General features: G+C 56.6%; 1 protein-coding gene across 1 annotated transcript in view; it reads right to left on the bottom strand.

Annotated features, from left to right (window-relative positions):
- Positions 1–2,760: 2,760 nt before the first annotated feature.
- The window catches only part of PRKCA (protein kinase C alpha), a 368,920-nt gene continuing 352,405 nt past the window's right edge, over positions 2,761–19,275 (bottom strand). Inside the window, exon 17 of the mRNA XM_032616229.1 lies at positions 2,761–9,016. Coding sequence (XP_032472120.1) covers positions 8,852–9,016 — 165 coding nt within the window. The 3' untranslated portion in view covers positions 2,761–8,851. The remainder of the gene's footprint in view (positions 9,017–19,275) is intronic.

The following is a 19,275-nucleotide window of genomic DNA, read 5'->3' as shown; positions in this document are numbered from 1 at the left end:
CCAGTAGCCCCTCTCTCCAGCTGTGACAACCAAAAATGTCTCAAGACATGGCCAAACGTCTGCCCAGGGGGCAAAATTGCCCCCAGTAGCGAACCACGGCTTTAGGGTAGACCCAGCAGGTCTTGCTGGTGGACTGGATGTAAGTGGGCAGAGCTGGACACAGGTTGGTACCGGACGCAGGACAATCAGAGAAGCCCCTGCCACCGCAAGGCACACTGCCCACCATCTCAGGGCAGGGACAGAGGGGCAGAGGGACGGGGCGCCTCTGAAGCCACAACACAGGCTCGGGTCCCCCGGGGGGTTACGCTTTCACTCTGTCTCTTTCAACAGCCGTTCGCTGCTCATCACCGGCGTGGGCCCCTCCCCCTCCCTCCCTCCCCCTCCCCCCATCCTCCCTCCCTCCCCCCATCCTCCCTCCCTCCCCCCCATCCTCCCGCGCAGAGCGGGACGGGGGGCTGCTGAGCCCAGGGTGCCTCAAGGCTCGTCAGTGCCCCTCAGTCTCCCTCCCTCGCGGCTCGGCCGCCCCTTCTCGCGAGGACCCAAGTCCTGTTTACAGAACATCCAGGCACACGCCCCCATCAGCCCTGCTCCTGGAGGCCGAGGTTGGCTCAGTGATGACCTTCCCACCGGGGACTCCCCGGTCCGCTGGCACGCGGCCCCGTTTCTCAAAAAGGGCTGAGGGAGAGAAGAAGCCGTGCTCTCGCTGCAGCCCTGGCCCGGCTTGGTCTTGGGGGGCCTCGCGCCGGGGCTCCCACCGGGTCGTGAAAGCTGGCGTCCATTGCGGGAGATGCTCCACACAGACCCTCGGCCGATGGGGCCGCACCGTCATAAGCAGCGCCTTTTGCACGCGAGGAAACTGAGGCCCCGGGAGACACAAACAACTCGGCCCCGATCGAGCAGCTACCCCCGGGGGGAGGCCAGCAGGATGGCTGCAGAGCTTTGCTCTCAACCGCCCCCTGGCCTGCCTCTCCTGGGGTGGGAGACACAGGGCGAAGCAGGGGAGAAGCTCACGGGCGTGGATGCACCATTGGAGGTGGCCACGGGCGCCAGGCCCATGCGAGGATGGGGCACGAGGGGGACGGGGGAAGGAGCCATGAGGGGGACGGAAAGGAGCCACGGGGGGACGAGAAGAGCCATGAGGGGAAGGGGAGGAGCCACGCGGGGAGGGGAGGAGCCACGGGGGATGGGGAGGAGCCATGGGGGCCACGTCAAGCTGAGCGACCCTCTGAGTTGGCTCAGCCGTGAGCTGCCAGCCCAGCCAGAGCCCCACCTGGGTTCGTAGGTACCAGGCGTGTGTGTCTGGGGGGCCGGGGACAGGCTTCCCGGGCAGCCGGGAGCCGCGATCTCGAGCTTAATGATGCATCAAGTCCTGACCTCCTGGTGTTCAGGCCACCCCCTAGGCCTCCGTGGCGCCAGGAGGACCTGCCCACCTGATCTTGCTGGGCCTTGGGGTTGCCCCGCGGGGTGAATCGCGGTGGGCTGAGCCAGGCCCTCCCTGTGGCCAGCTGCTCCGAGGACGCTGCCCTGCTCCGTGCCGGATGCACGCGCTCCATGCCGCATCGCAGCCAAAGGGAAAGGGAACGCGGGGCTGGGCCCGACGCACGGAAAATAAACAGCACCTGGTGGGAGCGAGGGCAGAGGCTGAAAAGCCATTTTAAGCCGCCCTCCACATGGCCTCTTTGCCAAGGCAGCGGAGTAGCAGCCACGAGCCGCGCGTGCCTGTGCGAGCAACCAGCCCCGGGCGAAGCCTGGGCCAGCCCAGAAGCCAGTGACCACTCGCCGCTCCCAGGGCCCTAGACGTGCTCCTTGCTGTTCCTCATCTAAACCGGCAGCGGGAAGACCCTGACCTTTCGGGAGATGCAGGGGGAATACAGCAGCTCGCGGACGGGACGTTAGCCCCGTGGACACCGGCACTTGGGTCACCTAGTGAGCAGGCTGGGGCAGGACCCTGAGGAAGGGATCACAGGGCAGAGCCGGTCGGGAGAGGCCGGGATCGCATGACCCCGAGAGCGAGAGTGGGGAGCAGTCCCCCAGAAGGAGGTGAGCGCACGAGCCAAGACCGCCGCGGCTTTCAGAAGTAGTGATTTGCTTGTTTCGCTTTGTTTTCTTGGTCTTTAATTCTGTTTGAGGCTAATCTCCTCGGGAGTGTTGAGTTTTAAGACACTGGGTGTTTTGGAAGGCTCCCTGTTTCACATGTGAAAATTTCCCCGTTTTTCACCCGTGAGTATAAGTACAGGGTGAAGGCTGCTGACGCTGAACGCGGGGAGTCCTGAAGCCGAGCGCACAGGGCAGCCGACAGGATGCGTGGGAAACGTCTGTTTCTGGAGAAAAATTCCCAAGATTTGAATTCCTTCTGGAGCCCTTCTTCCAGGGTGGGTCTCTGTCTTGGGACGACATCCTCACCAGCTGCTGTGTGTCCTGTGCAGTTTCCGGGTGCAGGGACCTGGCAGGCGGGGGCCACGCCAACCTTCCCGTCTGCGCTGTTCCCCAGCTGGCACGAGCCCTGGCCTCCGTAAATGAAAGACTCAATGACCTGCCACTATTTTTATCCCCGTAACTGTTTGGGTTTCAATTCAAAGCAGGAAGTATTTTAGGAAATAAAGACAGTGACCCTAAATGGAGAGGCACACACGACACAGGTGAAAAGACAGTAGCGTCCACGGGGTGCACCCAGACTGAAATGCTACACTCGCCAGGTGAACACGATGAAAACTCACTGTGATGCCACAGAGGGATGCAAATGAGACCGGGGACACGAAGGAATGGTCATTATCTTTATTTATACACACTTGCTTCCAAACTACAGTTAATGTATCTAACAAAGCGTATCATGCAAACAAGGAGTAGAGGTTATGTGAATTAGAGCAATGCAGTAATTTGTACATCCATTTCACCTGCGATAAACCCAATGCGATCTGACAGCTGAATGGCCTCTACGTTTTGCCAGCAGGTGCCTGACAGAAGGGAACACTGCAGCCTCCGTCTCTTCCTGTCCCTCCTCCACACACATTTGGGGTCTGACATAGGATCCTTTCCAAGGATGCTTTAAACACGGCTTGTCCTTCAGCCCACCCTTCCCCCTAATTCACGCAGCAAAGCAGTGATTCCAAATGTTTCTGACCATCTACAAAAGACATTCGAAAAGACCCTAAGAGAAGAGACATGAGGTGAATTTTTAGACTCAGAAGGAAAACAGCCTTCACGGATGATTCTGAATGGTCCACTAACCCCCTCAAGAAAAGAATCACAGCTTTCCAGGAAGAGTATCACCGAGAATCTACCAACAATCACAGGAATAAATACTCCTAAAGGGAAGCAGAGGGGCAAAGACAGAGCCGTTTGATCAGAAAATGCAAAGCCACCTTTTGTCTTATTTTAGAAAAAAAGGTTCTTATAAAGTAGCCTTGACAAGTAGGGTCCCGTCTACTCACTAGAGATGATGCCAATGGGCACATCTGCTGCTTCTTTCTTGGGGATGTCAGGGTAGTTCTGAGTCGCCCAGGGACCAAGTTCTCGCAGGGCATCACTGAACCTTCACAATGTATGCGAGACCTGGGGGCCCGTGGGGACAGGAGACAGAGCTGAGGAGGCGCCCCCCCCATCCCCATGCCAAAAGGTGGTCGCAGAGCCTCGCAGGGCAAGGAAATGGGAAAGCTGTCCTAGAGCTGCATCTGGAAAGGGGACACTAAAGCCATCTTTTTCCTGCGGTCCCAAAGTTTCTAGACTTTAGACAGTTGTCCCCAGTGTCTCATTAAAAACACGGAGGGCATCATTCTGCTGACGTGTTCCACCTGTACTCCCAGTCGTTGTGATGAGGACTCCATACCCCACTGGATGGGAAAATCCTGCAGTGGGACTGCAGGACAGGGGTGCTCCAGCTGACCCCAGGTGAGTCCTCCTACAGGCTCCGTGTGATTGGAATCTTATGAAACTGTCAGTAGTTTTATTTTAAAAACTCATTTCTAAGGAAGAATTGAGTTAATAAAGTTCTCTATAAAAAAGTACAAATAGCCCAGTATATTCAGATGTTCTGTTGGAATTAACAGATTAATTTCTTCCGTAAGGTTTCAAAAAAGTCTTTGGAACGTGTGGGCCTTAGTGTGGGTCACTTTGAGGCTGTTTGATGACTGAGTTGGACCTACACCGTTATTAACGGACAGCCGATCACACACATCAGTGGCGCTGGGATCCTGGTCATTCCGCCCTTAACCCTCCTGACGAGCCCCTGACACTATCGGATTAACAGAATTGTGGCCAACACCATTTCTACACGGCTGCCTTCACCCACGTGTAACGCAGGTAACCTTTCTAACAACAGAAATATACAGCATTCCCTAGATGTGCTGCGTCAGCCCACACGGGAAATGACAGAAATACTGACAGTCAGTATATTTCATAAAATGTAACCCAAGCAACTCAAGGAAAAGGTTTTAAAAACATTTCCCAACGCTCCCTGTCAAATTAGGGTGTGGTCACGAACAGCGAGAAGGCCTTCTGCTTCCTGTGACTGTCAGGCCTTCCCTGTCCCCGCGACCCTGAGAGTCTTCATCTCTGGGTCGCCGCCCAGCGTCAGGTTCACGATCGATCGTGACTCTTTAGTGCTGCCCCTGCTGGGCTTAAAGAAGCAGGAAATGGTACAATAGGCGACTTCACAAGACCAAGGTGAGAAAATGACTGTCAGATGGTGTTTCCTTCCTGAGGCTTTTAAAGACCTAAGACCCTCACTTTGTCCTCCCTTCAGCACTGAGCAAACAAACGCCGGCAAAACACTCAAATCCCTCCTGCTACGTGGAATCGGGGAGGTGGGGGGGGACCTGCAGTGTTAGTTGCTTTTGCTCTGTCCCCGCTCCCCCCTCCCCGGACCCCCAGCTACAGGAAGTGACAGGGGAAAAGTGGGTGCGAACCCACCTGCTGGATGCTTCGGCCCCGCCCAGAGAACCGGGAGCCTCTTCGAGGGGGCAGGGAGGACGCTGCTGGCGCTTGGGAGATGCTGGCGGAGGAGGGCCAGCAGCCGCACCGGACACCACCCGCGGCTCAGCCTCGGGGACCGCAGCGCCCCTCCCTCCCTGCCGGCTTCCTCCCGCTGCAAGCGTCCGCCAGCCCTTCCGCACTCAAACCCACTCTTCCCTAAACTCCCTGCCGACCACGGCTAAGGACCGTGGCTCTGAGGGGCTCGACAATCGTTCGCTGAATCGCGTTAATCAGGGTCCTCACGCTCTCCTAGCTGACCGGCTCAGACCAAGTTTCCGGAGACCTGTGAATCCTCTGGCTTTCTCCCAAAATCCGGGTAGGAAAAAGCCTAACCATCTCCGAAGACACGACAAGGCAGAGGCTCTGCATGGACGTGAACAAAATAGCAGTAGACGTGACGGAGAGCCATCGCTCGGTTCCCGGGGTCTCCTATCGACCTTCTGAATCATTCCAGCCTCGAGCGAACCTCCCATTAACCTCTGCGGGCAGCACGTCCCATATTCTTCCTTCAACCCAAACCCCTCGTGGGTCTGACGGCGATGCCCAGAGGAGGGCCGCCAGCGCACTGGCCGCAGCCTCGGAGCAGCCGCCTCCCAGGGGAAGGTCACGGGACCAATCTGAACGGCCTTTCGCGTCACAGTGTCTGGCGGGGGACCCAGCTCGAGCTGGATTCCCCTGCGGGCCCGAACCTCCACGGACCCCAGCGACACAGGCTGCGCCCGGGGCTGACCCTTCTCGGGTCCCTCAGTGACTTGGCCCCTCAGGGCCTCCTTGTTATCCCAGCCCCTTGGAAACGGCGGCCCCTTCCCTGCGGCTTTACTTTACGTGACCTCCACGAATGGGGATAAAGCCACAGACCTTTATCAATCCATTCTGCTGACGGTTACCAACATGACGTGTGCTTTCAGCAGAACTGTCTTGGGTTGCTCAGATTTTTGAAAAGCATTAGCTTCTATCTACATTCGGGACACGGCAACCCACCAACACGCCCCATCACGGTAGCACTTCGCTGGCACTGGAGCTTCTACTGTTTTCCCCCAAAGTTTGTCCTCAAGCCTGCAGTCCCTCACGCAGAGTACAGGGCCCCCCAGACACGGTATTTCCTTTAAAACTTTGCCACGCACTCAGAAAGGATAAAAAACCAGCTGGGATGTTTCCTGGAGATGAATCATTTGGAAACGTGTTGGCTGTGTGAAGGACAGCGTGACCTGCCCGGGGCTTAGCGCGAGCAGGCAGCGAGGGGCTCGGGAACACGTGGTTCAACCCCGCGGGCTCCTTGCTGGGACTTTCCTCACCCCTGGGGCGTAGCTGGGGATCTGCCGTCCTGCTGTTGCTCCGTTCCGGGGCAGGGTGACCGGCCCTTCTGCTTCTTAGGCTCTTTCTATACTTGGGTCCCTTTTCTATCAGACCAAACGAGGTGCACCTGGGGAAGATGCAGCCCCCGGACGTGCACGGACCCATGGGGCCACAGTTCTGCAGCCGGGGCCCCTCTGGAGCCCTTGAGTCTACGGTCCGTAAGAGGTGGCAGAAGAATTTGCTCTTTTCTGGTCTAACCTGTTCCCTACCCCATCTCTTCCTCCAATCAAGGCTTCCCAGGATGGCCGAGGCCTCTCATCCCTAAGACCCCTCAGCGGTCGTGTGGCAGCTGAAATTCAGGCAAACAGCCAGAGAGTAAAAGTGAGAAGACGCTTCGCTGGGACACGCTTTTGGGGAACGGGGCACCGAGCAGCCCCCTGTAAGGACTGACAACCACGTCCCTCGTAAACGTTCTTTCCGCTCTTTCTGACCGGCTCCCGAGGACCCCGCACTGTGACGCTGCGTCCCACGGAAGTGCTCCTCACAAGACAGGGAAGGCCGCTTCTAGCAACACCTGGGAGGGCATCTGCAGCCTCCCCAGAGCGTCTGCTGACGGCTCCAGGGCCTGGCTGTGCCTCACGAAGTCCGCACGTGCGGCAGCGGACGGCGGGGCGTGCCGAGGACGGTGAGATGGGCAGCACGCTTCCGGGGCATCCGCACACGCACGTCAGGAAGGGCGTCTTCCTGTCCCTGCTACCCCGGGTCTCCAGCAGCAACAAGGCTGAAGGGAAGAACCGACTGAGCGAAGGGCAGCCCGCGGGCCGTGACGACACCACACCTGCACGAACGTTCTGGGGGCGCGGGAGCTGAACATCTCCTGCTGCCACGGGAGGACGCGTGACGAAGGCGACAGGGCTCAGAGGCTAAGAGGAGTCTCGCCTCGACGGTAACCCCACAGCCCCGACGAAACTTCTGTTTGCAGGCAGCATCGAATATTTTTACGTATATGTGTATGTAAGCCTAACTGATCATGCAAAGTGGCCATTCACCTTCGAAATCAGATCCACTGCAATAAAAAGTCAGCACGCCCGACACAGTGCCAATGCAGGGCACGCACGGAGTCGGCGTGGGGAAGAGGAAGCACAGCGGCACAAAAGGAAGCTAACACTTAATCAGAAAAGCAGACTAGAAACCGGAGCCGTCACAGACACAGCACAGTTGTGTCTTATAAAATTATTATAATACTCTGTGTACTTGATACGATTATATCAATAACATAGATTCACTTGTTATTAAGGTTTATTCTAAACATGCAAAATTCATTGCATGATGCCTTTGCAAAACATTTAAAAATCCTTCTAGCAATAAAACCTCTTTGAGCTGATACGCATCCAGGTTCCCTGTTCTACAGCTTCAGGTGTTTCATTCAACATGAACCGGAAACGGGGGACCAAAACCTTACTGTTCATCCCAAGAGGATGTCGAGGGCTGGAGACGGGAGGGGAATCGATTCTAGGGGCTGAAGTTACAGTCAACACTTGGATTAACTTACTGTACATCGTACTCTCGTAAACACCACAGCCTATTAAATAAATAAGTACAAAAGGGGTGGGAGGTGTACGCTCCGGCTTCTTAGGAAGTAGGCAGCGAAATACCGGTGTGAGGGGGGTTGGCTAACAACACTTGTGTGTAGTGGCATGATCGCTGATGGCACCCTGGATCCAGAATAATCTCCCAGAGATTAAAATGAACATCACACGCACACTGATCTACCCTTGATCTGAAATGACTTCACATGCTCATTTAGCGGAGTCCTTAGAAGATTTGGCCTCTTAAAAAGAAATGCAAGTATCGAGACAGTTATCAGCCAAGTAGGGTACAAGACGACAGATGCCCCCAACACTCATCTGAGGTTTTCTTCCTCTCTTTTTCTAAACTGGTAACTGCTGGACCGTAACTGTGAGTGGGTTACGACTGTCAACCTCTGGGAACAGTGAGCTTGCAGGTGGGACCAGATTCCTCCCGGCCTCTTGGGCCCTAGGGACCGTTTCCATCGAGGCAGAGAACACCAGCAGCGGGTCCTCTGAAGCCCCAATCCCACCTCCCCCGGGTCCCACCTTGCTCACTCTCTGGGCTCCCCGTTCTTTTACTCCAAAGATGTCTTGGGCGGAGATGTTTCCGGCTCCCTGGACTGGAGCGGGTTCCTTTGAACATGCCTGGTTGGGGGATCCGGATGGTGAAAATCAACAGAGGGTCTGGAAAACATGTCAAATTGTACCAAAAACAAAAAGGGGGGGTAGAGTCTGTTTGCCTTCCAGGAAGGGTTAACCTACCGCCAGATGTGACCTCTACACAATTAAACTGGATGCTGTACACGACACCACCTGCCGCTAAGATGATGCTCTTGGTTGCGAGAGACCCTGAACAGCTGATCACGTTTGGACTAATAACCCTACAGTTTTCAGGCCTCCCCTGGAAACAAGGCGGTGGCCTTCAAACTTTAGGGCTGAGGATCATTTCCCACGGCTGGGGGCAGGGGGCAGGGGGCAGGGGCTGGGGAGGCGCCTGTTCTCGGTGCTGAGTTTCATACTGTGCTCTGTAGGGTGGGGTGCACAAACTGGGGGTTGACATAGGAGAACCCTTCAAAATCAGACTGGTCGATGTTAGCGATGACCAGCTGATCGGGCGGTGTTAAGACAGGCTGCCCTCGCGTGAAGAACTTGTCGAAGTTTTCTGCTCCTTTGCCGCACTGTGGAGAGAAAAGAAAAAGAAGGAGCGGTCAGTAGGTTATTAGACCCCAGGCGGCAGCTCTCTGGGCCTCTGCGGGGAGGAGCGTGGCCAGGGCATCAGGGCTGGCTGGGCAGGACGAGTTCTGGAGGATTCGCAGGCCAACGGGATTCGAAAGCGAGGCAGAGCGAACAAGCACAGAGAGCCACTCAGCTGTAAACCACCCAGCAGCCTCGGGACACCCCAGGCGGGAGGGCCGTGTGGCCGGGAAGGCGCCAGCGAGGCCACGGCCTCTTATTTCTCGTCCCGTCACGGAGCCACGAGCACGAGGCCGCATGCGCGGGGCCAGCAGGCACGCGTCCACGCTGAACGGCTGGGATGTGGGTGGAAATGAGGGCAGTGGCCCCTGAACTGAGAGGTTGGGATACTGTCCCACGTCTGGTTCTTTGCAAGCCTGTCTGTAATACAGGCTTGTATTAACACAGTAAAAGCTGTGTTATTCTTGTCTTCCAACTGGGAGGTTCTAGAATCTCAGCCCCGAAATTAGTCTTCAACCAGGAAGGGGTCAGCGTAGTGGCAAGGCTGGGCCGTTCTTCCCTGGGCTCGGCGGTCTAGGTACGTCTGGTCAACCGGCGGACAGGTCGCCGTGGCAGGCATCGCTGGTGGCTTCGGTCTGGATCAGGTTTGTGCTGGTGCCCCGAGAAGGCGGTCTCCGTCCTGGACACTCATTCCTCTCCCCCTGGGTCCACCAGGGCACTTCGTTAAGATGGGCTGCGGGCAGAGCTGCCCTGGAGGAGGGGTGGGGGCCGGTCTGGAATCCCAGCCGCTGAAGCAGCACTGCTTTGGCAGTCTGACCCCGCATAAGAGGAAGGGGTGTCCTGTTCGCCTTCCCAGCCACCGGAAGGCTGTGGCATGCCGGAGTCCCAGGATCCCAGGTGACTCTGAGACAGAGTTCTGGGAGGTGTTCTGGAGACACAGTGACCCATCCCCTGCCCCATCCCCGGCCGGTACTACGGGGCAGCGTGAATTGACTGAGCTGGCCTAAGGCGTCCTGCACCTTTAACAGAGCACGGCTCTAGGTAGGCTGCGAAGCGGGGTCCACCCCTTCTCTTCATCTGTAAGGTGGGGAGAATAGCTGGGGCCCCCTCCTGGGCTGCCACGAAGGTTGAACGTAGTGTTTCACACAGAGCCCGGCACGTGCGGGAGCGCACGACACCTGCTGCTGCTGCTTCTGTGAGGGCAGCTGAGTCTCGGGCCGCACTTTCTCACCTCCTCCGTCACAGCTCCTCCCCATCGTCTAGAAGCTCTCCTCGAGAATCTAGCTTCTTATACTTTCCCCGCCCTCTTATCAAATAACATGTCTTGGTGGAAAGCACGCCATAAATTCAAGGTTAAGGCCTTCCTAACTGAGGCCTTTCCTTTCTGGGGTGGTTTTTTTTTGTTTTGTTTTTTATTTTATTTTATTTATTTATTTTTGGCTCTGCTGGGTCTTCGTTGCTGCGCGCGGGCTTTCTCTAGTTGCAGCGAGCGGGGTTTAATCTTTGTTGCGGTGCGCAGGCCTCTCATTGCAGTGGCTTCTCTCATTGTGGAGCACGGGCTCTAGGCGCCCGGGCTTCAGTAGTTGCGGCACACGGGCTCAGTAGTTGTGGCTCATGGGCTCTAGAGCACAGGCTCAGTAGTTGTGGCACACCAGCTTAGCTGCTCCGCGGCATGTGGAATCTTCCCGGACCAGGGATCAAACCCGTGTCCCCTGTATTGGCAGGCGGATTCTCAACCACTTGCGCCACGGGGGAAGCCCTCTGGGGTGGTTTTTATTTCCGTAAGTGACCACCTGCCTTTTAACTGGAGGCGAGTTCACACCAGTGACTGCTGGGTGGTACGTGGGCGAACGAGTGGGGGGCTTGTCGGGGCCCCTCCGGTCACTCTGCCGGGGCCATGCTGCTGGTCCTGCCCATGCCTCGGGCCCTGCCACCTGCACGAGGGGCGGTGGGGCCTTCCCTTCACACTCCGCCTTCCCAAGGAGCACGAAGTGCCTCTGGGGCAAAAGTCAGCAGAAGCAGGGCCTGCGGCCTGCACCCCTCTACGTGCACAGGCCACCGTGAACCAGTCGAAGCACTCTTCAAGGAAGAAAGGGCACGACGTTTCTCCCCAAGAATTAATCAAGGGTCTGCACTCGATACGTCAGTGAAACCAACCAACAGCAACCAACGTCCACAGAGCACCGCGTCCAGACGCCGCCGTGAAGATGACAACAGAGAAGAAAGAGCCCTGCTTCGGAGACACCAGTGGTCCTCATCCAGGGAAGGTTTTGCCCCCGCCCCGCAGACATCTGGCAATGGGGTAACCCACGAAGAGGTGTTGGCCCCGAGGTCCACAGGGCTGTGGCTGAGGAACCTGAAATATTCCAACTGCGAAGCAAGGCTCAGTGGGTCCCAAGGTCAGTGTGAGGGCAAAGGTGGAGGCCAAACAAGGGAACCAGGCAAGCCAGCCAGATCTGAGAGCAGGGAACGGAGAAGCTGCGGACACTCAGGGCAGGAGTCTCGTACGCAAGCGTTACAGCCTCGGGGGACGTGGCTGTGAGCAGAACATCCTTCGGGACTCCGATTAATCAACACCCACTGCCTGGAAGGTTTCAAGCACATCTATTCTGGGTGCTCCCAGCAGCTGGCACGTGTGCTTCCTCAGGGAGAGGTTACTTCCTTCACTGATTCCTGGCATTCACTGACTACGCAAAGATGAGCGAGAAGCAATTTCTGGGAAGAAAAATCAAAGGAGAAGAGAAGTCCCTAAGAGGAAGAGGACGGCGACACGGTGAATTCTCTCTCCTCCGCTAGCTGGAGACCTGTCCTTCCAGCTCCAGGCCCGTCCGTCTGTCCTGTGAACACATCACACAGCCTCTGTGCAACCACAAGGCTCAAAGGAAAGACTGACACCTTCCCCTGAGCACCTCCTGCAGAGTACTCGCAGATCACCTTCCAACGAGAATTTCTCAAAGCCAGGGCTCCACCGCCAAAGAAAAATAAAAAACAGAGTAAACGAAGAGATCCCAAGGTCTCAGAAGGGGGACCACGTGACCATCAACACGGAGGAGCCTGGGGATGGGATGACGCTTGAGGGCGGGAAGTTCTGAAGCCGTGTCCAGAGGCTCCTCCTAAAAGGGCTGCGCAGCTTGCGAAGCCCGGGGTGGTGACGCGCGGACGGAAATCCTCGGCGCGTAAGCTGCGTGCCGTGACCATGCTGCTGGCGGGGGCCGAGGGGGATGGCGGAGACCGGGTCAACCCAACCCTGAGCGGGCAGGCGGCGGCAAAGAATGAAAGCTCTGTGACTCTGAGAGGGTCTCGGCAAGCCGTGGGGGGCCGGGTCTGGAAGAGCTGAAGGCGGGGTCTGAGGGTGAGCTGAGGTCCAAGGCTCAGGAGGGTATCTGACCCCGAGGGGGATCACACCGGACGGAAGACCCTCCCCCAAGGGGCGGGGGCAGCTCGGCTGCTTTTACCGGTTTGGCTCGATGACAGCACTTATTTTTCCACCACAGAGGCTCTCCCGGTGCTTTAAAAATGAGCGCTCCGCAACTCAGCGAAATCAGGCCAGAAATAGCCTCCTTTAGGTCAAATTGGAGAAGATCTTGAACTACTTGTCTTTCAAGACGTTTGTGCAAAAAATGCAACTGTCCTCATACCACCACCCGCTGCACGGGATAAACTCAGGGCCCTTTGGATCCCTGGGGAAAAGACAAACAGTGGCTTTAACCAGCTACTGTCTTTTACGGTAGAGAAGAGTCTCCCGGCCACCTGTGAGCCAGTCTCACCGGGGCCATCAGCTTGGCGGGAAATGGGTCTCGGGCGCCATCTTGGATCTGAGAGGCAGCCAGAAGAGGCCCGGGGACCGAATGGGGGGTGCAGGGGACACCAGGCAGGCTGGCGTGTCCACGGCCTCGGGGCTCTCCACCACCTGAGGACACAGCAGGTGAAGGCAGCACTCGCTAGCTGTGAGCAGAACCCCACGGCTGCGTGTGCGCTGCCCCAGCTCCGGAGGCCACCCACACCTTTTGCCAGCTGAAGCTGCCAGGATGCCCGCGGGACGTGAGGTCCCCACGACTGGTTGGGACAAAGATTCAGGGGGGGAGGGCGGAGGAAGTGGCCCAAGCACGGCTGGGCCAGCATGTGCGCCCGGACAGCTCCTCTGGCCATCCCCGAGACCGGACGGCCTCCATGATCGCGGTGACGCACTTGACACCAGGGGGAGACCCGGGGTACGGTGGGGATGAGGCACTCAACCAGAGGCCAGGAGCCGGGGTCGGCTTGGGCAGCGCACGTGCCTCTCTGTAAAGATAGACGGGGATGCGAACACCCACCTCCCACGGCTGTTGTGAGGTCAGAGGGACGGCATGTGTGCGACCCTTTATAGATGACCAGGCCTGATACAGACCTACGACGCCACACGCAGCGCACGTGCCCGGCGTGGAGACGGCCACTGATTACTAGGCCAAGGACGAGTGGAACACTATTAACAGTCTATCTGCTGCCGTAGCTCTGGATTCAGGACTTCACTCCTCTGTTCTCTGGACGCTCCCACCCATTTGGTAAAATCATCGACGAGTAAAATGAATCCAGGAGAAAGCGGGAGGGCAGACGTGTGGCAAAGCCCCGGGTGGGATCTGGGGCGCGCCGCTCCCCACCCGGAGCCCCGCGTGGCGCACGGTCGGTCGGCTCACAGCCTCTGCATCTTTGCGGGGGGCCGTGGGGAAGGGACGGAGCCTGAGCCGGGCCGTGGGCCTCTCGGCTGTGACTCTTACCTGGCAGAGGCCACCCAGAATGCACCACACATGTGCTGGTCTCAAGCCTGTGCCTTACACCTTGGTGTCTCGGTGACGTAGAAATTAACCTCATGGTCACCGGCGCGGGACTTAGGGTGAGTGTGAGTAGCTCGAACACGCTGCCGTTACAGAGCAAAACGCCAAACCGACCCCGGGAGAGCACGAGGGTGCAGAACAAAGCCAGAGTAAAGGTGAGCAGCGCGACGAAGGAGAGAGGAAGCTTCGCAGGGCGGGGACCGTCTGCGCCGAGGACCAGACGCGGCTAGCTTGTCTTAGGGGAACCGTCCCCGCGTCCCGAGCCCCGGTCTGGGGAGCTGACCTCAGCCCCGCGCCGTGGTCCCCGTGGAGGGGTGGTGAGGACACGGCCAGCGATGGGCTCGTAGCCTTGACTCTTCACGTAGTTAAACCAGCGGCAGAAAGGAGCGGGCGCCTCCTGGGAGGTCACGTCCACACCAGGGAACCGTCTAGCAAGTGGGCTGGGCCGCCGGGAGGCAGCTGGGGTCTGCCCTCCTAAGATCAGCATGCTGGGCGGGGAGCCTCCGTGCAGGACCAACCCAGCAGGAGCGCACGCCAAGGGTTATGGGAGGAAGTGAGGTTAGTTTGTGCATTGCGTCACCCAAGGTTCTGGAGGTGTGCTCACCGAAGGCCTGGACGCCCACTGAAGCCAGTGCATTTTGGTGCAGAAAGTCTGGAGAAGGAGAATGGGCAGAGGAGAGGATTTGGAAAACAGTCAGTGCCCGGCCTGGGGACAAAAGGAAAGGAGCGGGCCCCACGCAAAGGAGGCCACACGCCCATGTGAGCAACGTAGGGACAAAGTGTATAGATCCATGCACGCGTACAGCTTTCTGGAAGGTTACGGAAATGCCAAGTGGGCAGCGGGAGTGGTCCCTGGGGAGAGGGAGATCCCGCCTTTTCATTTTATATCCTTCTCTACCGCTTAACCATCTCTTTCACCGCAAGGAGACTGTATTTTAACAATAATTTTTTTAAAAAGGGACTGGGGCCTCTTTCACCTCCTGCCAGCGTTCCCTGGAGACAGGCCCTATTTTCTCAGACAAAATTAAACAGGGCTCCCCTCACCTGCCGCCTCAGAGCACCTCTCAGGAAAGGCCACTTCTGGCCTGGAGGCGGCTTTGAAGACGGACACACTAAACGGTTAGGTTCCTGCAGGTGAGAGCCCCGTGCGGTTGAGGGCAAAGGTTCTGGCTTGCCGTGGCCTGTATCCTCTGCAATGAGAACACGCACGCCGCCTGGTCTTTCTTTACACGCACGGCCAGCTTCAGGGCGCTCAAGGCCGCTTTTCCAAGAGTGGCTGTTGTCATGCCCAGCATCACGGCGCCTTCACTCCGGACCCTGGGTACCGGACTGGTCCATTCCCTCGGCCAGAGGCCCGCAGGGCCCGCATTCCCCGTGACTCCCCGCCGGCAGCTCCCTGAGCCTTGCGAGAGCGCTACTTATTCATATTGATAATTATTCAAAAGTCTCATTTCTTCCCATTTCTCTTTCAAGCAGAAAAGCATCTGGGAGCATAATTACCCAGGAATAGGAAGACATCCTGCCTCTAATTAACCAAGGAGAAGGTGCTGTCTTACATGGGTTCCAAGGCTTAAATCCCACCTCAGCACATCATAATATGGCAGATTCTAGTCTCCCAAGGCTGGTTAGTGTCCGTATGTTGTCAGAGAAGCTCCCCGAGCCTTGAGAATCTTGATTTTAATTAGCATCACTGCTGTTGGTTCCATGGAAAGGTCTCCCACCTGCCACCTGGGAGAACTGATTAGATGCGGCCCGAGGCTGCTGTCCACTCCAGGGTCTTCTTCTCCTGTGACCTGGAGAGCTGCTACCCCGTACAAATAACTTCTCAGAGCAATTATCAAAAGAATACAATGCCATGGGATGTCCTTAGTTCTAGGAAATACACATGGAATTATTTAGGTGTAAAGAGGCATTATTTAGGTGTAAGTCTGCAACTTACTTTCAAATGGTTCAGAAGAGAAAGTATGTACATGTGTGTCCTTGCCTACACGCCCTCACAGAGGTGCAGAGGAAGAATGACACAGGGAATGTGCTGAAATGGTAGCACTGAGGGAATGTGGGTGAAGGGGATGCAGCAATTCTTTATACTGCCTGTGCAACTCTTCCGCAAGTCTGAAATTAATAATTATTTCAAAATAAATAAAAAATATTAAAGAGAATACTGCATTAACTTTGATAATCAAACCACCATCAAACTATCTAAACAAACTAATGACCCTGTGAGAAAAAGGGCTTTGAGGCCATCAGGAAAATGAACCTGACCGTGCATCTCACCGCAGACCCGAGGAAAGTCCTTCTCTTCCTTTTTCTGTCTCTTTTTGATAAAATAACGACAGCAATTTCCCAAGAAAGCCTACCTGAGATAGACAGGCCTACTTCTAAAGTGCTCTGCTCACCCATCAATCCTGGATACACTTCTCAGTGTTCACTTCGTAGATTAATTTCTAATAACCATTTCAGTACAGGGGGCGCTTCTGGCCGGCCTGTGAACTAGCTCTTCTGCTCGTTGGTGCCAATGGATAGAATCCAAAAAGAGAAGCACCAATTACCTCTCTGCTTCCGATGCTTGTGGAGACTGTTATTTCTCGTGGGTAGGCTGAATGCAGATGTGAAGGCTCTTCTTGGGCATTTTGCTCACATGAATAATAAATCAGGACAAACGCCTACGAAATTCAGAGTGACGCTGGCTCAGGATCTCGGGCTCGCGTGTACCTCTGAGGGCAACCTGCAGGGAGTGAGATGCAGGCCTTCTGTGGTTTCAGGAAAAGCAAAAAGGAAGAGCTTTCCTTCTGCAGGGAGTGCTCAGGACGCGGGGCCATCGTCCTTCGTGGGACCTCCTCCTTCACAGAGACGCAAGTAAAGAGAAAACTGAAACCAGCCTGCCTTGTGCTTTTTCTCCACAGGGAGGAAGGGACGCTGCGGAGCTGCTAACACTCTCCAGGAGAGCATCACAGCACAGCTGTCTGGTTTTGCTTTGGCTTCGGTTTTTCCAAAGAAACCAGCACGCGAGGATGGGCCCGCTTTCTAGCAAATCATCTTCACCTTCACAGTCGCACACGGGACACGGATTCTCCCACCGTGGGGGGCCGCAGGGCAGGCTCCCGACTCCCTCTAGGAGCTGGTGCACCCCTGAGTCTCCAGACTCGCCCCCCTCGGGGGGAAGGCCACAGTCCCACCCGCCTGACACTGTCATCCCTCTCCCCGCCCTCCTTCACGTGTGGCCTTGAACAGAACCCAGGCTGCCGCTGCACTGCAGACCCACCCTTAATGTTGCCGTGGACGGAACGTTCTGCTGGAGCCTCTTCGTGGACCCAGTGCATCGCGCCATGCACTGGGACGGTGGAACCCCACATGTTCCAGGCACTTTGGTGCAACTTCAGGGAGACAGGAAGGTGAGCAAAGCCAGGGCACCGTGGGAGCCCCGACCCTCCAGGGAAGCGCTGGCTGCCCACTGGTACGTAGCTCAGCTGAGGGAAGTCAGTGACTCTGTATCAAGCTTTCATTGGAGGGTCCAAAACGAAAGTAAAAACTAAAACAAACACGAGACTCCCAAGCTTACAGGCAAGCCTGATCTCCCGACAACTGCGGGTACCTACTGCTGGTGTGTAGAGTAACCAAGGCCTTGATTTCACGGGAGCCAGGGGCCAACAGTCCTTCATACGATAAGTCTCAGGGAAACTGATTCTCCAGCACTTGCTACAAACGCATCGAGCAGACTTCACCGAGACAGACATGGTAGCCAGCCAGGGCTATAAACACTGCTCAGAGGAGGAGAGCTGCTCTCAGCGTCGGGTTCACTGCATGCGCTGAGGAAGAGCCTCTGGCAGAAACATCTGCCTGACGGGTTTCTCAGCAGCGAAAGCCAGGCTGGTGCCACCGCATCTCTCTCTGAACAACAACACTGCCCGTCAGAGAGGACGCAGCTCTGGGTTTTATCTAGAAACTCTTTTGACTCTGTAATTGGCTCTGGGTGAGGGAACTACACTTTCCCCCGAGAAAGCCGGGAACCCCTCTTGCGGAGTAACTCAGAGGCCGTCGGGTCTCCTCTGCCGCCATGTCAAGCCCCGCGTGTCTGGCAGCCTCGACGGCAGCGTGCCGTACGCTGCTTCCTGCAGGTGGGAACGGCCACTATTGCTCCTGGCACGTGGTCTTCCCGCCCCAGTGCAGTGTCCCGGGAGACCGCTGAGATGCCCCTTCCTGAGATAAGGGCCTCACTCTGCGGCCGTGCAGGGGGCTTGCTGTAGGGATGAGCTCTCCAGGGGCCAGAACCCTCCAACCTGTCCCCATGCCCTTGACGCTCTTCTGCTTTGGGACAAAAAGTCTGCTGCTTGTTCCCGTGGCCGCTCGCACCCACCGTGGTTTCCGCTTCCCGCCTCTCCCATCCCGTCCTTCTGCATTTTTTCCCAGCTTCTTCCTTTTCTGTGTCCAGACTCCCCAGCACAATGTGGGTTTCTGCCTGGGCCGTCTCACTGCGAGCAGATGAGCTCTCACCAGACAGGCCCTTCGCACGAATCCGTCCGTTTCAGGGCCTTGGTCCATGACTTCCACGTCTGTTTGTGAGTTCGGGGGCTGTTTCTTCACAGCCAGACGCAGTTTATTCTTTTCTAAAAATTTAACCAGCGCTCGGTTGAACAATGGCCAGACAGCAGCAGCGTTCCAGGAATAAATAAATACACTCCCCGCCCCAGACCCGGCTCCCGGCTCAACTGCCTGCCACGGGCTGTGACCACGCGGTCCAGTGAGTTCTGCGGCCCACGGGGAACGGTGCATTCTTGGCTGTCGGAGCCAAGGACCCTCTGGCTTCCCCCCATCTGAGTTCAGGGCCACCGTCGCCATAGGTGGGAAGCTATGCGAAGACACAACTTCTTCTGCCAGTGAGGTGGGAATAAGCAGGAAAGGAAGACGGATAAATCACGGTTGACGTCGCTGCATGGAGTCTCCTTCTGCAACGTGACTGACAAGTAGCTGCGTTTTGCTCGACAGGCAGAGCAGGCTCAGCGTGCGTCTCCACGTTGTTCCTGTACAGAAACTAAGCTGTGTGTAGGCTGCTACTGTACACCTTTCGTACTTAACTTAAGAAGGCTAAAGAGATATGAAAGGCAAGAAAGAAAATCCCTAACAATATTCCTGAGACCGCCGGCAGCGCCATTTATCACCGTCTTCATCTTTCTTCCTCTTAAAACCAGGTTTTGTAACCTGGAGGGCTGGCATCCTCTCCTAGGAGAGCCTCCCGACTCAGGGCCCAGAACTGGCTGCGGAGAAGATGGCGCAGCGGAGACATAAGGCCCCTCCTTGAAACGCCAACTCAGGAGGAAGTCACCTGACCCGATTCATTTTAGGTTTTCTTCAGTTTGTGCTAAAAGTATCTTGGAAAAAGAAAATCCGCGGGCTCGCCACCAGCAGTTTTATCCTTGGAGGAGAGGCCACGTAAG

Source organism: Phocoena sinus, chromosome 20, assembly GCF_008692025.1.
Source record: "Phocoena sinus isolate mPhoSin1 chromosome 20, mPhoSin1.pri, whole genome shotgun sequence".
Lineage (NCBI taxonomy): Eukaryota > Metazoa > Chordata > Mammalia > Artiodactyla > Phocoenidae > Phocoena > Phocoena sinus.
Note: the sequence above shows the minus strand (reverse complement) of the source record. Positions and strands in the feature narration are given on the sequence as shown.